Genomic DNA, 22,723 nt, shown 5'->3' with positions numbered 1-22,723 from the left:
CCAAATTTTGTGGTTATCTATCCTATCACTACAGAATTGTAACAAATAAAATTGTATCCTACATAACTTATTTTGGACTAGTAATGCCACACAGGTTAATTTCATACTTGCTAGTAGTTTCCTCGCATAATCTTCAGAATTCATAGAAAATATCTGTCATATTAAGTAAAGTGGCTGTTAGTTAACAGAGTACTAAGCATATCCATTTAGAATAGTTTCCTATTAATGTACTTTTAATTGACTTTAGGAAAGTTAGACATTAAAATGAATATACTAGAGAAAGTCTTTTAACAGCAAGTGCTTTTTTAGGATGTTTAAGTTGCTTTTGTAATTATATCTAAAAATGATAAAGGCTGTTATGTAATTAGGAACCAAATGTAAAATTTTAGAAATAAATTTCAAGTGTGTTAAGATTATCACTTTCTATTATTTTGTGAGAAGCTATGTTGGTGAAATTATGAGTAATTTGTGAAAATAAATATGTTATTGAACGTATGGAATATAGAGGAGTAAGTATTTTATAACAGATTGGGGAAAATGTTAATACCTTTTCTCTCTATGGAATTTGAGAATTCAGGGTACTGAAAAGTGAAAAATTATGATATTGAACAATGAAATATGTAAGTGGTGAGACCTTTGGTCACTACAGAGAAGGTGGTCATCGGGTATGAAGCAGGTCCACCATTAGTTATTCTACCCCCCCCCAAGCCCCCCCCCAACAGCCAAGGCAGCCTTATTTGAGCTCAGGGATCACAGATAAGGAAAAGGATGGTTGAATGAGAAGTTTTTGATACTAAAAAAAATTTTGGTAACAACACAGTCTGATGCAGCTTCTGCTGAGATTACAACTAATTTAAATTGTAAGAGGAAAGAGATTTGTAGTATGAGGCTTAGGCTGTTATTCCTGACAGCATGGATGCTGGCAGCCTGCTGCAGCTTTATGAAGCACATAGAGAGTCCGTGTATTCTGCATTCCAGATGGCCTGTGGTCATGGTAGCATGACCCATTTATATGGTCTCTCACGGATAGAAAGCAGACTCGTAACATATCTTGGCAGAGATTATAGTATAAATACAAGACACATTTACCTTGTATCATTTGATTTTGGCTTAGTTTTTGGGTGTGCAAATACTAAATTCTAGGCAACTTGGAGAAATATGCATTTTCTGAAACAGCTTCACTGCCATTATATGTGTGGTGTTAGTTATTCTGAGTAAGGTGTTTGAAACCTTACTAAAAATGAACTGGTTGTTCTCTTAAGATTATTCACATTGGCATTTTAGGAATAAGTTGAATTTTTCATCTGTAAATTAATAGACAATAACTTTTCTAACAGAATTATAGATTTGAATTTTAAATTATGTTTTACTAAGTAAATAATATTTCAAAGAAAATTTCTTATTGCACAAATTATGCTTAACAAGCATGACTTGATTTAAAAACAAAACTTAGGGGCTAACTCCGTGGCCTAGTGGTTGATTGGTGCACTCCACATCAGTGGCCTGGGTTTGTGGGTTCAGATCCAGGATGTGGACCTACACCACTTATCAGCCATGCTGTGGCGGCAACCCACATATAAAATAGGGGAAGATTGCAATTTAGCTCAGAGCTAATCTTCCTCAAGCAAAAAAAGAGAAAGATTGGCAATAGATGTTAGCTCAAGGCTAATCTTCCTCAGCAAAAACATAAAAACAAAACAAAATGTGTGATTTTAAAAAGTGAAATTTTCTCATTTTGTTGTGTTTTAAGTTAATTTTTGCAGGGCATTCTTTGTGGTTTGTGGAAACCCTAATTCTGGCTACAGTATTTTTAGCAAAATTTAGTCAGATTGTGATGAGTAAAATTTGGAAGAGTAGGATTGCCTTTTCTTTAAATGACAAATTTGTATTCAGAATTGTATTGATAATACCAACTGAATTATTATCTAAAAGAATTTTTAGGTGGTTGACTAAATTGTGACTATAAGACAGTCTTTAATGCATGTTTATTCATAGTTAATTAGGAGTAAATAGACCACCAAGATTAATTTTGTCACTTAATAAGAGTCTATATTAATTTTTTTTTTAAAGATTTTATTTTTTCCTTTTTCACCCCAAAGCCCCCGGTACATAGTTGTATATTCTTCGTTGTGGGTCCTTCTAGTTGTGGCATGTGGGACGCTGCCTCAGTGTGGTTTGATGAGCAGTGCCATGTCCGCGCCCAGGATTCGAACCAACGAAACACTGGGCTGCCTGCAGCAGAGCGAGCAAACTTAACCACTCGGCCACGGGGCCAGCCCCTATATTAATTTTAATATACTTCTAATTACAAAGAAATCATAGGCGTGTAAGAGTCATGAGAATAGTTACCCAGCTTAGAGGATTTGGCTTGCAAAGTGGCTTTTTGGGTTTCATTAATTTTGTAATCCTAAAAGCTGTGTGACAGAGGTGGTGGGGAAGACTAAAGTTTTGAGAAGAAAACTGTAATGTAAGAAAAATAACAGTGATTTGCAATCAGGAGACCTGGGTTTGAGCACTGTTTCTCCCTCTTTCTAAATGTATGACCTTGGACAAACTGTAACCTTTGGACTCCAGTTTTCTTTACCTGTGAAATGGGGAGAACGCTTAACCTTATTTGCTTGTGAAGATAAATAAATTTTGAGAATACTTGACACGAAGTAGATATTCCATATGTTTTTCTATGTGGAGAAACTAATACAGTAAAAAAAAAAAATGCTCAGAAAATGTGAACTTGCTTGAAAGATTATAGATATAATTTAACCTACACTTTGTAATAATGCAAACAGATTTATAAGTTTAAAAGTTTGAGAATTTTAGGGGCCAGATTTTAATAATAGGCCTTACAGAATAATCGAATAGCAAATAGCATTTTTTAATCTCTGATTTTGTTTATATGCTAAAATAGTCATAAAAATAATATATTCCATTAATCTGACCTTTTAGAACTCAGATCTGAAAAAATTGCAAAAACAGATGTGATAAGATTTGAAAAACTGACTTTTTAAATTACCAGTCAGGTGTTCAAAACGTAGGGATGAAGTGAAGAGCCTCGTCAAATCAGATCAGGCTAGTGCCTCCCATGAGGTGCTTCTTATTTTCATTGGGACTTCTTAACTATGTGTTAGGAGGAGGACTGGCATTCTAGGTCTCACAAGTAAATCAGTTAGTTGGAAATGAGTATATTATCAACCCTACTTTGAAAGGTCTTTAAAAAGCCAAATTTTTTTCCCTTTTTAGATCTAGAAACTAGCCTTTTTTCAACATAAAAGTTCAACGTGTAGTATGCAATATGGAATGTAATTACAGTAACAGCAACTCTTAAGTCAGGTGCCATGACCAGCTTCCAAGGTGCTGATCCCAGTTGCAATCCCAGTCTTACAGATGTGGACGCTGAGACTTAGAGTAAACGTTTTCCCCACACTCAGAAAGTTTCAGTCTAGGCTGTTTGACTAGAGCTCTTAAACTACTGATCTTTTCTTTAAAAAATTGAGTAGAGAAGTTCTTAATGACAATATGTCTGGTGGAATGCAGTGGCTTTCAGGTTCTTTATATTCTCTTCTCACTGATAACACTTACCTTCTAACAATACCTTCCACCGATAATGGCAAAATTTTCTTGGATAGAAGGGACGACTGTTTATGTGGGGTAGCATACCAAGCAAAAGCAGTTTGATTTACCGAAAGATATAGGAAAATAAACCACTCAAATAGCTCACTTTCTTTTCTTTTTCTTCCCTTGCTACAGTTCACATTTTGAGAAGATGATAATTCTATTGTTCAAATTGTAGTTGGTAATTCTAGAAATATTTTAACATATGCAGCCTAGAAAGGAGTGATACTGGTTTATGATTTGGGCCAAGATGGGTGAGGCATGAGCAGAGTTGCCCGTGTTTCACAGAATTCTATTACCTCTGCCGCTGAAAATGTTGCTAGAACCAAGAACTGTTCTTGAGATCAGGGGTGGGTAGACTGGCTGCTGCACGTAGATTGTGCGGGAGACCTGTTGTTGCAAGGCCCATGAGCTAAAGTTCTTACATTTTTACAGAGTTGTTGAAAACATATATATGCAACAGAGAAAGTAGCCCCCAAAGCCTAAAATATTTACCACCTGACCCTTTACAGAAAATGTTTGCTGACCTCTGCTCTAGACAACATGATATTTACGAAAAGGATACCTTTGTTTAATTCAAATTTTAACGGTTAATTTTGGGCAGTTAACCAAAGATTGTTGTCACACCATATCAAGTGATTCTCAATTGGGATTGGAGGTGAGGGTAGGGATATGAGAAGTTTGAAAAAGCTCTGACTATCACGGAATGAATCTCCGTGGGGTGGCATTAGAGTTTGATCCATAAAGCAGATTCTCACATCTTAGAGAGGAGATGAAATATTTATCAAAAAGGGAATGGATTAAAAAAAATAGAGCAATACTGATATATGTGCATTTTTTTAATTCTTATTTTTTAATAGTAATCGTAAATTTTACGATATTAACCCTTTAGTTGTTTAATCTGTTTATACCTTGCTTCTAACTTTAAGAGTTTAAAATTTTAACTGTGGAAACATTGAGAAAAGTAGGATCGATCACATTGATTTCCTTTAGCCATTTTGGGAGAGAGTATTTAGAGTTGTCCTATATCACTGTAGTTTTATATTCTACTTCTATCCTTATACTTTTAAGTGTTCTCTTTTACCAATAGGAATTTATGTTTTTGTGCTAGTTTGCTTAGTAGTGAAAGTGAACTTTAAAGTGTTTTTTTTTCTGGCTCAGTTTAATGTCTGTGTCTCAGACTATTCAAAATGTCTATTTTATAGCTTACTTGCACATCGATAGAGCCATATATCTGAAGCACTATGTACTTTTGCGGGGGCAGTATGAGTGTGGACTCTGGAGTTAGACTGCCTGGGTTTTGCTCTCATCTCTACCATCCACTAAATGTATATGACCTTGGGAAGGTGTTTTATCTTTTTGTACCATAATTAATTGGAATAATAATACTACATACTTAAGGTTGTTAAGATAATTGAGCTTCTACACAGGAAACTTTACCATACTTATCACAAGGCCTAGAAATTATTGTGCGGCTAGTATGTGTTAGCTATGTTAGTGTCATTAATATTTATCACACTTTATAATTTGGTCATAATTTTTTTGTGTTGAAGGGCTTGAAAGCAGCTCTGGTCATGGAAAGTAGTAGGTATATTAGAATTGAGGAGGGTCAAGTTTTGTTTTGTTTTTCCCAAATAATAGTGTACAAACAGTTACTGAGAATCCAAATATAGACATTTTGGATAAGGAATTTTATTTCAAGTTTTTCTATTTTAATTTTCTTTTTATTTTTTTACTAGTATAAATAAATAAAAGTTCATTCAAACTAAACAACTTAAGTTTAATATTAAAGATACCGGGTTCTGGGGCTGGCCCCATGGCCAGCTGGTTAAGTTCACATGCTCTGCTTCAGCTGCCCAGGGTTTTGCCAGTTTGGATCCTGGGCGCAGACATGGCACTGCTCATCAGGCCCCGCTGAGGTGGTGTCCCACATAGCACAACCAGAGGCACTCACAACTAGAATCTACAACTATGTACTTGGGGGGCTTTGAGGAGAAGAATAAAAAAAAAAAGAAAGAAAAAGAAAAGATTAACAACAGTTGTTAGCTCAGGTGCCAATCTTTAAAAAAAAAAAAAAGATGCAGGGTTCTTAGTAATTTGAAAATTAGAAATCGTATGTATAGCTGTAAATGAGCTATTTTAATTTGTTTTGTTTTTACTTTTTTTTTTTTTTAAAGATTGGCACCCAAGCTCACAACTGTTGCCAATTTTCTTTTTTTTTAAGTTCTCCCCAAAGCCCCCCAGTACATAGTTGTAGATTCTAGTTGTGAGTGCCTCTGGTTGTGCTATGTGGGATGCTGCCTCAGCATGGCCTGATGAGTGGTGCCATGTCTGCGCCCAGGATCTGAACTGGGAAAACCCTGGGCCCCCGAAGCAGAGTGCAAGAACTTAACCACTTGGCCACGGGGCTGGCCCCTATTTTTACATTTTAAATATTGACCATACAGTCATGCAATGCTTAATCATAGGGACACATTCTGAGAGATGCATCATTAGGTGATTTCGTCGTTATGTGAACATCATAGATTATACTTATACAAACCTAGATGGTATAGCCTGCTACACACCTGTGATGTATGATACTAATCTTATGGGACCACTGTCAGGTATGTCAGATGTGCAGTCTATTGCTGTCTGAAATGTTGTTATGCAGTGCGTGACTGTATTGACATGGGTTAGATTTCAGCAAGAGTAACGTTTAGAAAAAGACAATAGCAAAAGATAATTTTCATTTATTTTTAACAATATATATTGGATGTGTGTGTGAAAGAGATGCAGTTGGGGCCAAAAAGAGTCATAATTCCTGTTCTCTTGTAGTTTATGGTGAAGTTGACAAGAAAAGCATTGAGTCGTTACACTTTTAGATGTATGATCGTAAACTGGTACATGAATTAAGGAAAATTCACTGTCACCAAGATAACAGACTTAGACTAAATAAGGTAAGGGAAAACAAAGGAAGTTACATTTGAGGGAAGATCTGAAGCACATAGAAGAGTTGTCTGGGCAAGGAGATGTGGGGAAATGCAGAAAGTGCACCACATGGGAAAAGCCTGACAGGAGAGATTGCAGGTAAAGACCTTGAAAGAAGGCCAATATGTCTAAATGTGGCAAGTGGGGGCTAGAGGGTGTAGGACTGGGAATGTGCCAGATGAAGCAGAGAAATATGAATGGACCATACTTGGATTTCAGAGCTTGTAGACCATGTTAAGTATTTGGATCTCGAAAGAGCACGGAAAGCCTCTGAAGCTTTTTGGGTAGGGATGAATTGACCAGATGCATATTTTGGAAAGAGCATTCTAATTGCAATATAGAAAACAGATTTTGAGCGAGGTAAAAGGCATGAGTGGTTGTGGGAAAGATGGGAGTTTATTGCAAAGATGATTTGAACTTGGCCTTTTGTTATGGAGATAGAGAGAGGTAGATAGATTTAAGGACAGGAAGGAAAAATCAGTTTGACTCTGTGACTGCTTAGATATTGGGAATGAGGTGGGAGGAGGGAATGGGCAGTGTGAAAAAGATGTGACTTCTTGGTTTGATGCTGAATAGATGGTGTTGCCTTTCCCCAAGTTAGGGCACATTTTTGGAGGATGTTGGCATGAGGATCATGAGTTCATTTTTGCATGTACTGAGGTGAGGACGCTTTGAGATTCCCAAGAGAAATGTCTTTTAAGAAAGTTTGACATGCAGTCCTAGGTTATAGATGGAAATTTGAGAATCATTGGCATAAGGATTGTACAAGGAGAGAGTATAGAGTGAGAAGAAAAGCAGGGTCTGGAATTGGGCTCTGGAATCCTAGACCTTAAGGAGATTCACCATTTAATGGCTAGCTAGAAGAGAAGTCACTAGGTTCTGTGTATTTTCATGTGTTCATTTATCTAATGATTTGTTGAGCGCTTAACTATAAGTACTGCCTTAGGTACTGGCTGGACAGGTAAACAAGATCTAATCCCATGTCGTCTTATGTATGATATGGACAAGTAAATTGGCCATTTTAATATAGTGCCAGGGGTCTTATGAACCCTCAGAACAGGGCAAGATAGTGGTAGGCCCTATATGTGTGTTTTTTGGCGGGGGGAAAGAATCATAGCTATCATTAGATTCCCACTGAGGTCTAGGTATCAAAATATGTTAAGAACAATTAATAATTTCTACAAAGTGCTGGGGGAGTGGGGTAAAGGAACACTTGGGAAGGAGTATAATGTGCTATGGAAACACAAAGATAGTATGTCCAAGAAGAAGGGGCCAGAGGTGGTGTAACAGGTGTTGGGAAGCAGTGAGGCATAGAGAATGAGATGTGGAGATAGGTGGGTAAAGAAAAGATTTCCAGCAGAGGGGTCAGTGTGTACAGAGTCTCAAAAGCCAGAAAGCATGAGGAGTTTAAGAAGTGAAAGTATCTCTTCTAACTTTAAAATGAAAGTTGATTTTGAGAAATTGAAGTACATTAAATCATCAAGGAGAGATTTAGTTGGAAAAAGTAGATTCATACCATTTTATTAGAGATAAAATTCTGCATTAAGGATTTTCAGGTTCGTTACCTGAAATGTATTTTTCAAGAAGACCCTAAAACAGGATTATCACAAAACTTGAACTTTCTTAATAAAGTAAAATTTTTAAGATGAATTTTGATCAATTTTATTAAAGAAGTCCTGTTAGAATAATTGTATGCAAGTTTAGAACTGGGAGGGATCCTATAAATATTCTAGACTTTTTCTTTTCAATTTTATTTTTAAGTAAATTATTTTGGAGAAGATTAGAGAAAAGTATAAATACAGTTTTAAAAATTCCTATTTTGGTATATTCTAAATGCTTTTTCTGTTTAGCTAATCATACTAGTGTTTGGAAGAGTATGTTTTGAGTCAAGATGATATTAGGGAAAAAGGACATCTATAGTAAAATGAGTTAGGGAAATTGTGCATTACACAAAATTAAATAGATTTCTCTCAGTTTTTCAGAGGGTTAGTATCATTGTGTTTTGTGAATCTCCAAAGTGAAGATGTAGTATGTATAATTTGTATTAGAACCTCTCCTGTGTGCCGGACTCTGTAATGTTTTAAATTATCTTATTGAAATGTGATAATATGGCTCCATGTTGTCTCCAGGATACTCAGAGTGTATTTTGATAAAACGTAACGTAGGTTCCTTTTAATTGGCTTCACCTTAGAAGGATGAATATTAGCTAACTTTTTAAAAATACTATTCCTGGTCTTCTGCAGTTGGAGTATAATAGAATGAAATGATTTAACCCCTCACCAAATTAGACTTATCATAAGGAATTCATAGAAACTTGGCGTTATTAAGTGAACTTGAGTATCAGTTCTCAAATTTCCTGGCCTTACAACTCCTTTACGTTAGTAAAAATTTAGTTTTTTTACTTATATGGATTATAATCTATTCATATTTACCATTTAAAAAATCAAAACAAATTTAAAAATTGTATTTAAATATAATAAACTCACGTTAATATAAATAACTCTTTTGTAACATTTTCTAAAACAAAAGAGAAGAGTGGCATTGTTTCATGTTTTTGGCGATGTTTGCTGTCTGGCTTAATAGAAGACAGGTAGATTCTTAGATCTGCTTCTGCATTCAGTCTGTTGTGACATCACGTGTTATGAGGCCTCTGCAAAACACCATCCACTCATGAGAAAATGAGAGTGAAAAAGCAAATAACATTTTAGTATCACTCATAATTTTTACCTTAAAAACCCCCAGGGGTTCCCAGAGCACACTTTGAGAAAAGCTGGACTCTAGAGTATTTAGGTACTACAGTGAGAAATTTTTTGTAACTTGATAGCCTAACTATAAAGTGATAAAATAGTATACTTTATTTTTTCTAATTTAATTCTCTTCAGATATTATGCAAATGTGTGTTTACTAAAAGACTTTCAGATGGATAATAAAAACATTAGCATTGTATATCTTGGTTTCAAATGCTAGCATAAATTAGGTAGCATTTTGAAGTTGTTCCAAAAAGTACTCAGACTTTTTATAGTAGGTAGATTTATTTTATAGTTAAACTTGTTTAAGTTAACAGTTGGAATTTCTCCTTTCTCTCTGTAAAGTTTCTGGTAAATAAATTATAAAATTCAGTATAGATGTTGTTATAAGTGTTTTAAAATTTTGTTGAGAACATGACTATCAAGTTTCTTTAATCCTTAATTATTCTGGAGATATTCTTTAGGATATAAAAGATACAAAACGTTGTATTTTATCGTTGGATGGTTTTTTTGTTTGAAGTTTTTGAAAATTAAAATGTTAAACTGAAACATACCATTTTAAGTTATAATGCTGTATATTTTTTCATTGTTCAATATTTGCCTCGACTAGCATCTGTTAATTTATAACTTACTATATTTAGGTTACATTAGTTCTTTAGCGTTTTTCCTCCTCAGCAGATTAAGTAATGGTTGGGGTATTCTGAATTAAGTGGTTTCCAGAATAAACATGAACTTTTCCCTCAAGTAAAATGAAATGTTGATATTCAGAACAAATTGCTATATTTTTAAAGCTGTATTTACTATAAAGAATTATTTCACTTTATTTAGCAATATTTTATGTGTCTTTCACATAATAGGTGAAGTATTACAGACATTTAGCACCTGATCACTTGCTGCAAATATGTCATCGACTAGGACCTCTTCTTGAACAAGAAATTCCACAAAGTGTTCCTGGAGTACAAACCTTACTGGGAGCTGGAAGGCAGTCCTTGCTACGCACAAATAAAAGTATGAAAAATTTCTAATAGGATTTAGACATTCTTTTTCTCACTTTTTGTCTTTGTGTCGTATCTTTGTATTCATGAAATTGTGTGTGTTTAACAGGCTGCAGGCATGTTGTGTGGAAAGGATCTGCTCTGGCTGCATTGCATTGTGGAAGACCACCTGAGTCGCCAATTAACTATGGTAGCCCACCCAGCATTGGTGAGTTGTTTAAGTTCATTATCAAGTTGATAATCATCTTGGTACAGAGCTTTTGAAAATAATGTTTTTTAGTTACTGTGAAATCAGAGAATTTCATAGTGTATACATTAACTTTCAAAGAGGAAAAAGTTCTCAAATTTTTTTCGTATGTCAGTAATCTTAATAGTGAAGTCATAATAATGTGTAATTATGGCTTGTATATATTGTATCTAATGTAGACTAATTAGCTCATTGGGTTTTATTTTTAGACAAAATTGTTAAAATTTTAATGTATATTATTAGGTTAATTTAGTTGGTGACTATCGTAATACAGATTAGTTATAATGGTGGAAAACAAAAATAGTTTGGTTAATTTTTATAAAGCCTGGTGCATTTTTTTGCCTTTAAAATTTCAAAGAAAGAAAACTCATGCAGATAAGTCTTTTTGAAATGCCTCCTAGATTAATCCCTCTACTACCAGGCCCTTGTCTTACCCGGATTACCACAACATCATCCAAACTAGTCTTCTTGCTTCTGGTGTCTTCTCCTTCTCTCCCTTCCATGTCATCCTGTATAACACTGTAATATTAATCTTACTTAGTTCTGCCTTTGCTGTGTTACTCTTCTGCTGAAGGTAGGATAAAGAACTTGTTGAAGATACTTTAATGGTGTCATACTTCCTCTACTGCCAAGTCTAAACTTGTGACTTTCAGAGACCTTCACGTTTTAATCATAGCCTCTTCTCCCACTCCTACCCTTCTGCCTGGCCAGGAATGTCGTTCTCCCTCTTTCTTCCACCTATCCAAATCCTCTTACTTCTTCCTTTTCTGGATATGTAAAATATTGATCATCAATATTACAGTTTTATGTAACTTCTGCTTAATATTTATGAAGTAATATCTTTTGCCATAGTTTTACTTTCAACCTTTTTGTATCCTTTTATTTTTCATATCTATTAAAAATAGCATGTAAGTGGCTTTTTAAAAATGCAGTATGACAATCTTTGTGTTTTATCTGTGGCATTTTGTCCTTTATATGTAATTATTGATATGTATGGGTTTAAATCTACCACCTAATTGTTGCTACTTAAAAGGTGATCTCTTTTTCTCTGGTTGCGTTTAAGATTTTCTCTTTATTGTTGGTTTTCTGCAGTTTGAGATATGTCTTGGTGTCAATTTTTGTAATTTATCTTTTTTGAAATGAATTAGGCTTCTTGAATCTGTAATGTATTTTATTGGCATTGGAAAATTCTCAGCCATTATCTTTTAAAATATTGTCTCTGATCCATCCTCTCTCCTATCCTCTGGGACTCTAGTTAAACAGGTGCTAGACTTTCTCACTTCTTCTCCATTATCTCTTTTATGATTTTCATCTTTTTGTCTCTGATGCAGTCTGGATTGTTTTCTCTGGCCTGTTTTCTAAAAGTATCCTGTTTAATATTTGTATGGTGGGTAATCACGGATGATAGGTTTTTTTTTTTAAACATATGATACTCTTGGTTAAATAATGATTTCTTATGTAATCTTACTGTAATGAACAGCTATTAAAGCAATAAAAGAGGGACCAGCCCAGTGGTGTAGTGGTTAAGTTTGTGCACTCCGCTTCAGCAGCCTGGGGTTTGCGGGTTCAGATCCTGGGTGCAGACCTACACGCTGCTCATCAAGCCATGCTGTGGTAGTGTCCTACATAGAAAATAGAGGAAGATTGGCAACAGATGTTAGCTCAGGGCCAATCTTCCTCACCAAAGAAGAAAAACCAACAACAAAGGATTTGAGACACTGGAGTATTTTTGTACTTGGAAAATGATAGTAGGGGGTAGAATAGTTTTCTTGAAAGAACAGAAAGATAAATATTATAGGAGCTTTTCCTGCAGGGAGAAGTTATCTTGTCTTTGAAAAACTGCAGATCCATATAATAAGGGGAATATGTTATGTTTTTCTTTTAACACGTTGTCAGGCATCCCTGTGGTAGGCAATGAAAGCACAAGAATGATTGATAGTAAGTAAATTTCCTCTTAACGTTTGCTCTGTGAGTAATTACCATGTGCCAGGAACTACTCTAAGCATTTTTCATTTCTCTTTTGAAACCTTAAATGGTCTGTTACAGGAACTATTATTCTTATTTTACAAAAAAGGAAATTGAGGCATGAACAGGTTTGGCGACAGGTTACGCATTCAGTGAGTCATGAAGCCAGATTGACTCCGTTCTGCTATGCCTTCTTCCCAATAAGCTAAACTTTCAAGTAGTAACACTTAGCTACTCAAATTGGTATTAATCATATGGTCAGATCAGTAAATATTGCTGACATGGATATAGGAAACGTAAATATGGCAAAAATATCTTAAATTTTGTGTCACAGCAGAGTAATGCAACTGGTATATTAAACAGTTAATTACCAAGTAGGTAATATTGTACCTTTCTGAAAGACTTTATTTCATTTTTAGCGTTTAAGATAAATGCTTTTTGCTTCCGTTCATATTTTTAGGAACAACTAGTTCTTAAAGATTTTATTTTCTTTTCCTTTTCCTCCCGAAAGCCCCCCGTACATAGTTGTATATTCTTCGTTGTGGGTCCTTCTAGTTGTGGCATGTGGGATGCTGCCTCAGCGTGGTTTGATGAGCAGTGCCATGTCTGCGCCCAGGATTCGAACCAACGAAACACTGGGCCGCCTGCAGCGGAGCTCGCAAACTTAACCGCTCGGCCACGGGGCCAGCCCCCAATTAGTTCTTTATATTAAAAATAAACCTATACTAGAAAGCCACTTTTACCTGTTTTTTTTTCATATTTACATATATTTTTTGAGATCACTAAAGAAAAGCTAGACTAATCAAAACGACTCTACTTAGAATCATCATAGTTTGTCAGGTCTTGTCAGTTCACCTTGGTGACAATCTTGAATGTCTTGTCACTGCTATAAAATTGTGAATAGAATGGTAATGGGAAAAAAATTCATGGGGCTTTTTGGCAGAATACTTTGTTTGAATAGGATACAACGGATCATTCTAAGTTATCACAGAGTATGGATCAGAAGATTTTTTTACAAAAATATGAATTTTTAGGGGCTGGCCTGGTGGCCTAGTGGTTAAGTTCATGCCCTCCACTTTAGTGGCCTGGGGTTTGCAGGTTCAGATCCTGGGTGTGGGCCTACACACTGCTCATCAAGCCATGCTGTGGCAGCATCCTACGTATAAAACAGGAAGATTGGCACAGATGTTAGCTCAGTGACAATCTTCCTCAAGCAAAAAAAAAAAAAAAGAAGAAAGTTTGTAGTACTGATTTAGATTTTCTTTGTTGATTCCTCTTTGCTGTATTCTGTCTGGCTGCCTTCAAAGATTTCTTTTGCTCTTTCCTTGGTCAATGTGGTATTGCCTAGTATCAATGGAAGTAAGAAAATAAACCTTCTTAACATTTTAACTTTTCTTAGAGTGTAGATTTAAATGTTTAATATAGATCCAGATATTTAAATTTTGACACATTTGGAATATAGGTTTGTTAAAAATAAACTTGATTTTTTACTAAGAAATTACTTACTGAAAAGTTGCAGAGGTGGTTCAAAGAGCTCCTGTATTATACCCCTTATGCAGTTTCCCCTAATGTTATATAATCCTACATTATCTGGTACATTTCTCAAAACTACTAACCAACATTGGACATTACTATTAACTAAACACCAGACCTTATTCATATCTCACCAAATTTTCCACTAATTACGTTTTCTTATTCCAGGATCCAGTTCAGGATACCATATTGTACTTAGGTTTTGTTCTTTTTTTTCTTTTTCGCTTGAGGAAGATTCACCCTGAGCTAACGTGTGCCAGTCTTCCTCTATTTTGTACATGGGTCACCACCACAGCATGACCACTGCCAGGTGGTGTAGTAGGTTGGCACCTGGGAACCGAAACTGGACCACCGAAGTGGAACACACCAAACTTAACCACTAGGCCACAGGGCTGGCCCCTCTTTTTTTTTTTTATTGAACTTCTTGCTGTAACTTAGAGGATCATTTAAGATCATGGTGGTGGTAAATTGAATTTTCCTTTCTTAGATGTTTTTCAAACTATATGCAAAATATTGGTCCTCTCTATTTGACTATCTCTCATTTGTCTCAAACTTTAAAACGTCTAAAATGGAACGTTTGATCCTCTGAAACTTGTTATTCCAAGCCTGGGAGTCATTTTATTTTAGACTTTTTATTCATTTCTTATGTCTATTTAGTAAATGAGGCCTGTATATTCTGTTCTAGTCTCTTGTATCTGTTTTCCATTACCATTGCCACAGCTGTGTGTCAGGCCGTGGTACTTGTTGCCTGGAGCTCTACATCATTCATTCACTTACCAAGTAAGTATTGAGTCCCCACATTGTATCTGGCACTGGATTAGGATCTGGAGTCACAGGATAAACAAGAACATGGCCTCTGCTCTCTTAGAAGTAATAGATTACCTGATTCCCTGCCTCCATTCTTATTCTTATTATTCTAGGATTTAGCTCTAAACCAGGATTTCTTAACCTTGGCACTGTTTACATTTTGGTTCCAATACTTCTTTGTTGTAGGCAACTGTCCTGTGAGTTGTAGGATGTTAATCAGTATCCCTTCCTGTACCCAATGAATGCTAGTAGCAACCTCCCTGCCCCCCAATTGTGACAACCAAAAATATCTCCTGACATTCCCAAATTTCCCTGGGGCACAGTTACCTCCACTTGAGTACCACTGCTCTAAATGTTTTAAGTTGCAAAGGTGATGATGTCGTGCCTCCTTTCCCCCAGTGACTTTGAACAGTCTCAACCCTGTAACGTGGCTCACAAAACTGACTTTTTCCCACTTTTCTCACCTTTTCCTCACCTGTACCTTGTGCTCTGGCTTTGTACAACTCTTTGGCAGTTCTTAGAATCAGCCAGACGATGTCATCCCATTGTGTCTGCTCATGTTTTATTTCTTTGTAGTCTTTCTCTCTTTTTTTGTCCATTCTATGAACATGTATCTGTTCATCCTTTAAAACTTAAATGTCACTGGGCAGAATTAAGTGCTTATACTTAACCTCTACTATAACTTTTATCAGTTAGTTGTGGCTGTTTGCCTTTGATTTTTCTGCTATACTGTTAGGTCCTGAAAGATGGAGATTGTGTTTTATTGCTCTTTATAGACCCCGTACCTCAGCATCAGTAAATATTAAATGAAGAGGCAGTAGGTAATTGACATAATGGATGAGCTGGGGTGGGACAAGAAAAGTTCAGAAGTTGGTAGGGGTAAAAAATTGGAATATAGAGGGTTGGGAGAAGAGAGAGACTTGGTCCAAGGATAGCTTTGAGTTAAGGAAAAACCCCAGAAACTGATTTTTAGGAAATTAAGATTTGTTAGTGAACTGGGCTTGGAATATAAAAAACCTATACTTGTACAGTTTAAGAAAGGACTCTTGAGCTTATCTCAGTGCTTTCTTACCTTGTTTTATTTTATTGTCTGCTTTTAGGTCCTGACTACTTTGTACCTCCTAGTCCTTGATGTAAATTGTGGAAATTGAACTGGAATTCATTCTTTGGACAGGAGAACCAAAGTGGTCAGCTGCTTTGCAGCCCTGTGGAACCTACTTTAATAATGTTTCAAAAGCAAAAAAACAGAAAACAGCCCACCAGTCTGTTGTTATCACTAGGTTCTAACTAATTTTCTGTGGAAGAGATAAGTGAATGTGTACTTGGCATGGCAGCAGTTACGTTCAAAGATATTAACGAATCTCTGGTATTCTCCTTTCTCCAACCTCTTTAGCCATTTTATGCCTGTTTTCAGGTATCATTTACTCTGATTTACCTATGACAAACAATCCTTCTTCAATAATAAACGACGTGGGGGGTGAAACTTAGATTTTAGTCTCTTAGAAAGAGGAGACTTTGATTCATTAAAGCTATTTTTAAAGTTAAATTTGGAGATTCATTTAATGCATGGTTATCTTGTGAAAAAGATTATAATAAATTAAAGCAGTCTTTTGCTAATTGCCTTGTTTGCATTTTTCTTACCTATTAGGAAAGTAAACTTTTTAATCTCTAGGTTTTCCATATCTTTTTTTTTGTTTTGCTTAGGTACTTCCATATCTTTGTTGTTTTACTTGTTGCTTTTGTGGCAAAGTTATAGTCTGGTGGGTAGGGATAAAGAGTATTGGGGAAGCTGATTCTTAAAATGTGTGAATGTAAGGAAACAATTTTGCCTTGAAAAATAGCTTTACCGCACATACATCCAGTTAATGTTAAGAAGCCTATACATTAAAAGAAGTCTTAGATCTCATCTATAGTGGTAGTTTTCTTTTGAGAAAACTAGTTTGAACAAAGACAGCAAGGATTCACTAAAAATTAGGTTATAAATCTTGACTCTGTTTTAGTTTAGAACTGTGGCCCTAGGAAAATTATTTAATTTTTCAGCCCTCATCTATAAAAAGGGGATAATGTCTACCATATCTGGTTATTTAGAGGCTTAAATGAGATTGAAAAAAAAGGCACAAAGTAGATGACAATAAATGTTACTTTCTGCCATTTCTTACTATAATTGTCATGATTTAATGAATTATTTTGCTAATAAGTCTTGAGTGCTTTTTTGAAGAGAAGCTTCTTTGCCCTTCTCATTTTCACTGTTATATTTTGCCATATTTCCAATATTATCTTTGACTTATTCTTCTATTGGTAATTTCTTAACATATCTGGCACTGGGCTAGGATCTGGAGTTGCAGGGTTAATTTTTTTCCTTATATGATTATATTTCTTACATAATTATTAGATTGTTGTATATTATTATAAATCTGTAAGATTTAACATTTGAGATATCATTCAGTAAATTATAAGATTGTAATAATAATCTCATTTCTTTCCTGTTCATTTATTCCTTTCCCTTGTATTCTCTCTTCAGTCTTGTACCTTTCTGCCTTTTACTCATTGCATGCTTTATCCTTAGTTAGGTAACTATTCATCATTTATTTAAATTAGTTTATTTTGACCTAATATTTTCTCAGTAAACACTTTGATAACGCATATTCTTCTACCATTTTATTCTTTTCTAGTCTTAGAGTTTTATAATTTGTTTTGTTTAATCATTTCTGACTTAGCTGTATGTTTGTTGTGTTTCTTGTTTTTTTGGTCTTGGTTTTTAATCTGTCACCTGAATGATATTCATTTATTTACCTTTTTTTCCTACTATACTGTTAGGGCCTGGAGGATGGAGATTACGTTTTATTGCTCTTAATAGACCCAACTCTTCAGCATTAGTAAATGTTAAATGAAGAGGCACTGGATAATTGATGTAATTGATGAGCTGGGAAGGGACAAGAAAAGTTCAAAATGATACCCGTATTTTTATTTGGCACAGGTTTTTGTTTAACTCTCTTCTCCCTGCTCCCCTCACCCCCCTTCCTTCTTTGCTTCGTAAGAACAGCTAGCTGTGAGAGACTCCTAAGATGCATATGTAGTTTTGTTTTTTAAGGGAAATAAAGCTAATGTTCATTATGCCAAAGTACCAAATATGTAAAATAGACATTATTATTTATATTTTTTTCTTTTGCTTAAATTTCTTTTCAAATTATGATTGACCAAAAAAGGGGAGACACTTTGAAGAATGACGGTTTCTTTAGGTGAGTTAAATTGCTCTTGTAGCTGTGTTTTATTTTTTTATGTAAATAATAAGGTGAAATTAGTTTTTAGGTTATAGATGTCATGAGAGGTATCCCTCCCACTCTGTGTGATGTGTCTGGCAAGCAGTTCCAGTAGTAATTAGGAAGCACTAGCCATTTCCCCTTTTAGTTTGCATCACATACTTTTCCAGGCTGATTCTTGGGTTTGAATTTCATATTGGTGTAAGTGAAACAAATTACCCTACTTTCTTCATAAAGTCTCTGACTTTTTATTTTGAATTTCTTCAGGAAACCTTTGAAGTTAAGGATTGAGTATCTTCCTAGACATCTTGACACTGAGAAGTCCATGATCAGGCTGAGTGGATATTTATATAAACAGAGCAGCAATTTGTTTAGCTCCTTAAGGAAGATGCAAAGGAAAAATGATCTCCCACAAAAACCTTTTAAAAAGTAAAAGAACAACTGTGTTCAGTAACATTTACTTTTAAACATATGAGGATTTGCTTGTTTAAGGACAGTCAGTATAGATATTAATATATAATACCTTTGAGTTTACAAAACATTTTGTCTCATTTACTTTCATAAAATCTCTACAAGATACCCCCACTTTGTTAATGAGGAAACTGAAACCTAAGAGAGGTAGCTAACTCAGTTATATCCCAGGTTACTTTGTTTCTGATCTTATGCACTTAACTTTATGTCACATTTATATAGCACCTTTTTGCCTTCTCTGAAATTATTTATGCATTAGTCTTGTACCACCTGTGTCCATTTATTGATTTGGGTATAGGAGCTTTTTGAATTATGTCTCAGAATGTGAACTCTAGAAACACTAAAACACGATACTTTCTTTAAGTTTGTATCTTGCAAGATAAATACTTAAATTTGAGAGAAAATATTCAGTTCCTTGAGACAGCCTTAAGAATCTTTTTGGCAAACTGATTAATTCTTTTCTAAAATGAAATTTTGGTTTTTGAAATCTCTGATTTCTTCTACAAAATCAGCTTTTGCGTTTAGTTATATCCCTTCTAATCTCTTCTCATTGTAGTTGAGATAAAACTGCAGTTAATTATCACAAAGCCAATCTTATATTACTCCCGCTTCTTTCTCCTTAAAACCTTCACCTTATTGTTCTTGGGAGATAGTCCAAAGTGCCTGACCATTGCTTAGAAAGCACTCTGCAGTCTGCCCCTGCTGTTTGGTCTCTTCTCTTGACACCTGCCCGTCTGTGCTGTGTGCTAGCCGTACCTGACTCCTTATGTTGCTTTAATGCTATGCTCTTTGCAGCCTTAGACCATTGCACATGCTCTTCCCTCAACGTAGGATATGCTCTCCTCCCACCAACGTTCTTTTGGCTGTTCATTTTTCAGGTCTTAGTGTAACTGTCAGTTTTTCAGAGAAGTCTACCCTGACTCCTTGATACCCCACCCCTCATATGTTTAGGACCCTCTACTGTGTTTTTCAAGATTTCCCTGTACCGTTTATTTGATGACACTTCATTGTTGTAAGTCCTTGTTTCATGTCTGTCTTCCCTGCTAGACTGCAGTCTTCATGAGGTAAGTACTGTGTCTCTTCTTTTTCTCTGTTACATCTCTTAGCCCATACTTGGTGCATGTAGGTGCTCTATAAATGTTTGTTGACTCAGAATTGAATGATTAAAAATGTTTGACGTACAACTATATGACTTTTTAAAAAATGAATTTAATTAAAATGACTGAAAAAATTTAGAAATATTTAAAACTTTAAATGTTATACCATTGTCCTACTTTCTGTTTGAGGTAGCATCAGACTAGGTTCTAGGAAAGAAAGGAGGAGGAAGACTAATACAATCAAGTGATTGTACAATTCTAGTAAATTACAATCCTAGTAATTGTAATAGTTGTTTTTTGTTTTTGTTTGTGCGTGTTGTGTACTTGATTCATGAGATTTTTTTTTTGCTTAACACTTGGAATCATCTCTTCACTTTCTGCATTTTATTTCAGTTAGTATTTGAGTTTTATTTTTCAGATATTATTCATCTTTGTGGTATCTGCTAAATGTTAAAAACATGGTGTCTTTTAAACAGGAGGTACAACTGAACACCAAAACTGACCATGTAGAGATTTGGAGGGTAGCTCCTGTGCATACTAATTCCTTTAGTTACAGTAGTAAAATAAGGAGAGGAGCATTCATGGGCGTTTTGTTACCCAGGTGATTATTTCCCTTTACTCTTCTATTCTCTCTTGCCTTCCCCCATTTTGGGGACAAAAAGCTGCTTACATGATTATCCTTCTAATGTTGTAACCCCCTCCTACTTTAACTAAAGTTGAGAGTTTTGTTTATTACAGTTACTGTTACGGTGGTATATTTGTCTTGTTCCTGTGTAGTTTGGGTGCTAATTACTGGTGCAAGTGATATAGACCAGATGGTGCTGTAGAAATAAACCAACTTGTGTTAAATTATTTCCCAGATTATCTCTGGACCTCAAATTATGAATATTTGGTTGTTATTTCCTACTAATATCTATATTATAACATCAGAAGAATTGTGGTAAGCTTTTTAATTGTGGTTTTATAGTGAATTAAATGTTAAAAGTTCCACCTTATATGATTCCTTCCTTAATAAAAGTGAACCTAAACTTTGATGTGTTTCTCTTTTACTTTAAAAACTTAATGGGAAAGATTTTAGAAACAAAACTTAAAAACAAAATTGATGATCCTTTGTGTCATTTTATGCCTTTCAAATCAAACCAGATGTTGAATTCTTTGTAGCATATATTCAATCCATTGTCAAATAGGCACTGGTTATTCTCTGTAGTATAGTATATATTCAAACACTTTAATATACATAGTCTTTAGAGTTTCTATTTTTTGATTAGATAAATTTAAATTCCTTGCATCTTTATCCCTGGGTGTATTTTTCTCTGTCTTTGAATGTAAGTTAATCTCTTTAGACAGTTTAGATTTTTCATATTGTTCTTTAGAGTTCCTTGAGGTAGATTGAGCTATGCTTTATTTAATTAAAAAATTAATCAGAATGAATATATGCTCAATGGAGAAAACCTGGAAAAAAGAACAGCTCAAAAATCAGTCAGTCGGACTGGTTATCTGCTGTTACTGCTTTGGCATGTTTCTTTTCAGTCTTTTTTTCTGATGTTTGTCTACCTAGCCAGTATAGTAAGAGTGTGCTCTTTGGAATCAGACTGTCTGAATTCAAACCTGGGCTTCACCTCTGGGAAAGTTACATTTTGTCCTTCAGTTTCCTTATTGGTGAGGAATATCCCCTTATTGGAGATAATAGTAGTACCTACATTAAGAGATGGGTGAGGATTAAATGAGAATATATGTAAAGTGCCTGGCAAGTAATAAAGCACTCAGTAAATGTTAGCCATTGTTTTCCAAACCTACACATCATCGTAGTGTTCTGTAGCCTTTTTTCTCCTCACGTTGTAGGTTGTATTTTGACATTTATCCACATTGGTAATTGCAGCAAATAAGACTTTTTCTGTCATAAGATTCTTGAATTTCTTCTATTAAGAACCTCTCTCTAGCTCCAAGCGCTGGTGACTTTCCTCTTCTTCGTAGCCATTTTCTCTAGATATTTGACTCCTGGCTTTAGCATAATGTCTCTTTTAGAGAATTAATGTAGCTATTTTTTGTGGCCCCCCCCCCCATAGTCACATCTCCTTTTCATTAGAACATTTTTGTGGTTCTTTAAAACGAACAAAATTTTATGTAATTTAATGCCTTATCAAATACCTATACCACACAATACATTTATCTGATGGGAATTCTGAAATCACCAACACCATATTTAGACAACTTCTTGGATTTGCAATGAATCTGGAAGGTCATTTCTATAGAAATTGCCCTCTGAGTGCCTGGTTATGGATATAGCATTATTTTGTTGGGAAAACTAATTATCATCTAAAGGGGTAAATCAGTTTGGAGTTTGTTTTCATGTAGTCTTGCTGGCATGTTTATCATTATCTTTGTAGTTTACTCAGCTTTAGTTTTATAAGTTTCTAAACTCTTGTTTTATAGTTATGGCTTACTAATCTTACATTTAGAAAGCTTTTATTAACACAGCTCCTGGAGATTAAAATGTAACCTAGGTATTGATTATTCAGAATTCACTCTCTTTTATACATTAATTTAGGAATTATTTATATAGTTATTAATTATAAATTATTACTCTTTTTGCATTTTATTTACAGAGAATGTGGGAGCTTTCCAAGTGTTTTCCTTAACCAGAACCACAGAATAAAATTAGTCAAAATATAGTACAAAAATGAATTTAATAAAAATTTGCTAATCTTCTGGGGGGACTGGCCCCATGTTCTAGTGGTTAAGTTTGGCATGCTCTGCTCTGCTGGCCTGGATTCAGTTCCGGGGCACGGACCTACACCACTTGTTGGTGGCCATGCTGTGGCAGTGACCCACATACAAAATAGAGGAACATTGGCACAGATGTTGGCTCAGGGCCGACCTTACTCAGCAAAGAAAAAAGAAATCTTCTGGTAAAATACTCTGATATTGTTTCTTACCTGAGTTCCCCTTTTTCTGTATCTGGAAAGAGCCCAAATACTGATACCTTCTGAGTATAGAGTCTGTCTTCTCTTTGCCTCCTCAT

The 22,723-nt window shown here is 35.0% G+C and overlaps 1 protein-coding gene across 4 annotated transcripts in view; it reads left to right on the top strand.

Annotated features, from left to right (window-relative positions):
• PHIP (pleckstrin homology domain interacting protein) overlaps nt 1-22,723 on the top strand; it is a 127,832-nt gene that overhangs the window by 6,166 nt on the left and 98,943 nt on the right. For 3 of the 4 annotated variants that reach the window (XM_044757541.2, XM_044757540.2, XM_070496503.1), the window contains 2 exons: nt 10,184-10,334; nt 10,431-10,529. In XM_044757541.2, coding sequence (XP_044613476.1) covers nt 10,184-10,334; nt 10,431-10,529 — 250 coding nt within the window. Of the gene's footprint in view, nt 1-10,183; nt 10,335-10,430; nt 10,530-18,081; nt 18,113-22,723 lie in introns of those variants that run through there. The other variant, XM_070496502.1, reaches the window with a different exon arrangement.

This window comes from Equus asinus, chromosome 24, assembly GCF_041296235.1.
Source record: "Equus asinus isolate D_3611 breed Donkey chromosome 24, EquAss-T2T_v2, whole genome shotgun sequence".
Taxonomy (NCBI): Eukaryota; Metazoa; Chordata; class Mammalia; order Perissodactyla; family Equidae; genus Equus; species Equus asinus.
The sequence above is the reverse complement of the archived record's forward strand: the minus strand, read 5'-3'. Positions and strand labels throughout refer to the sequence as shown.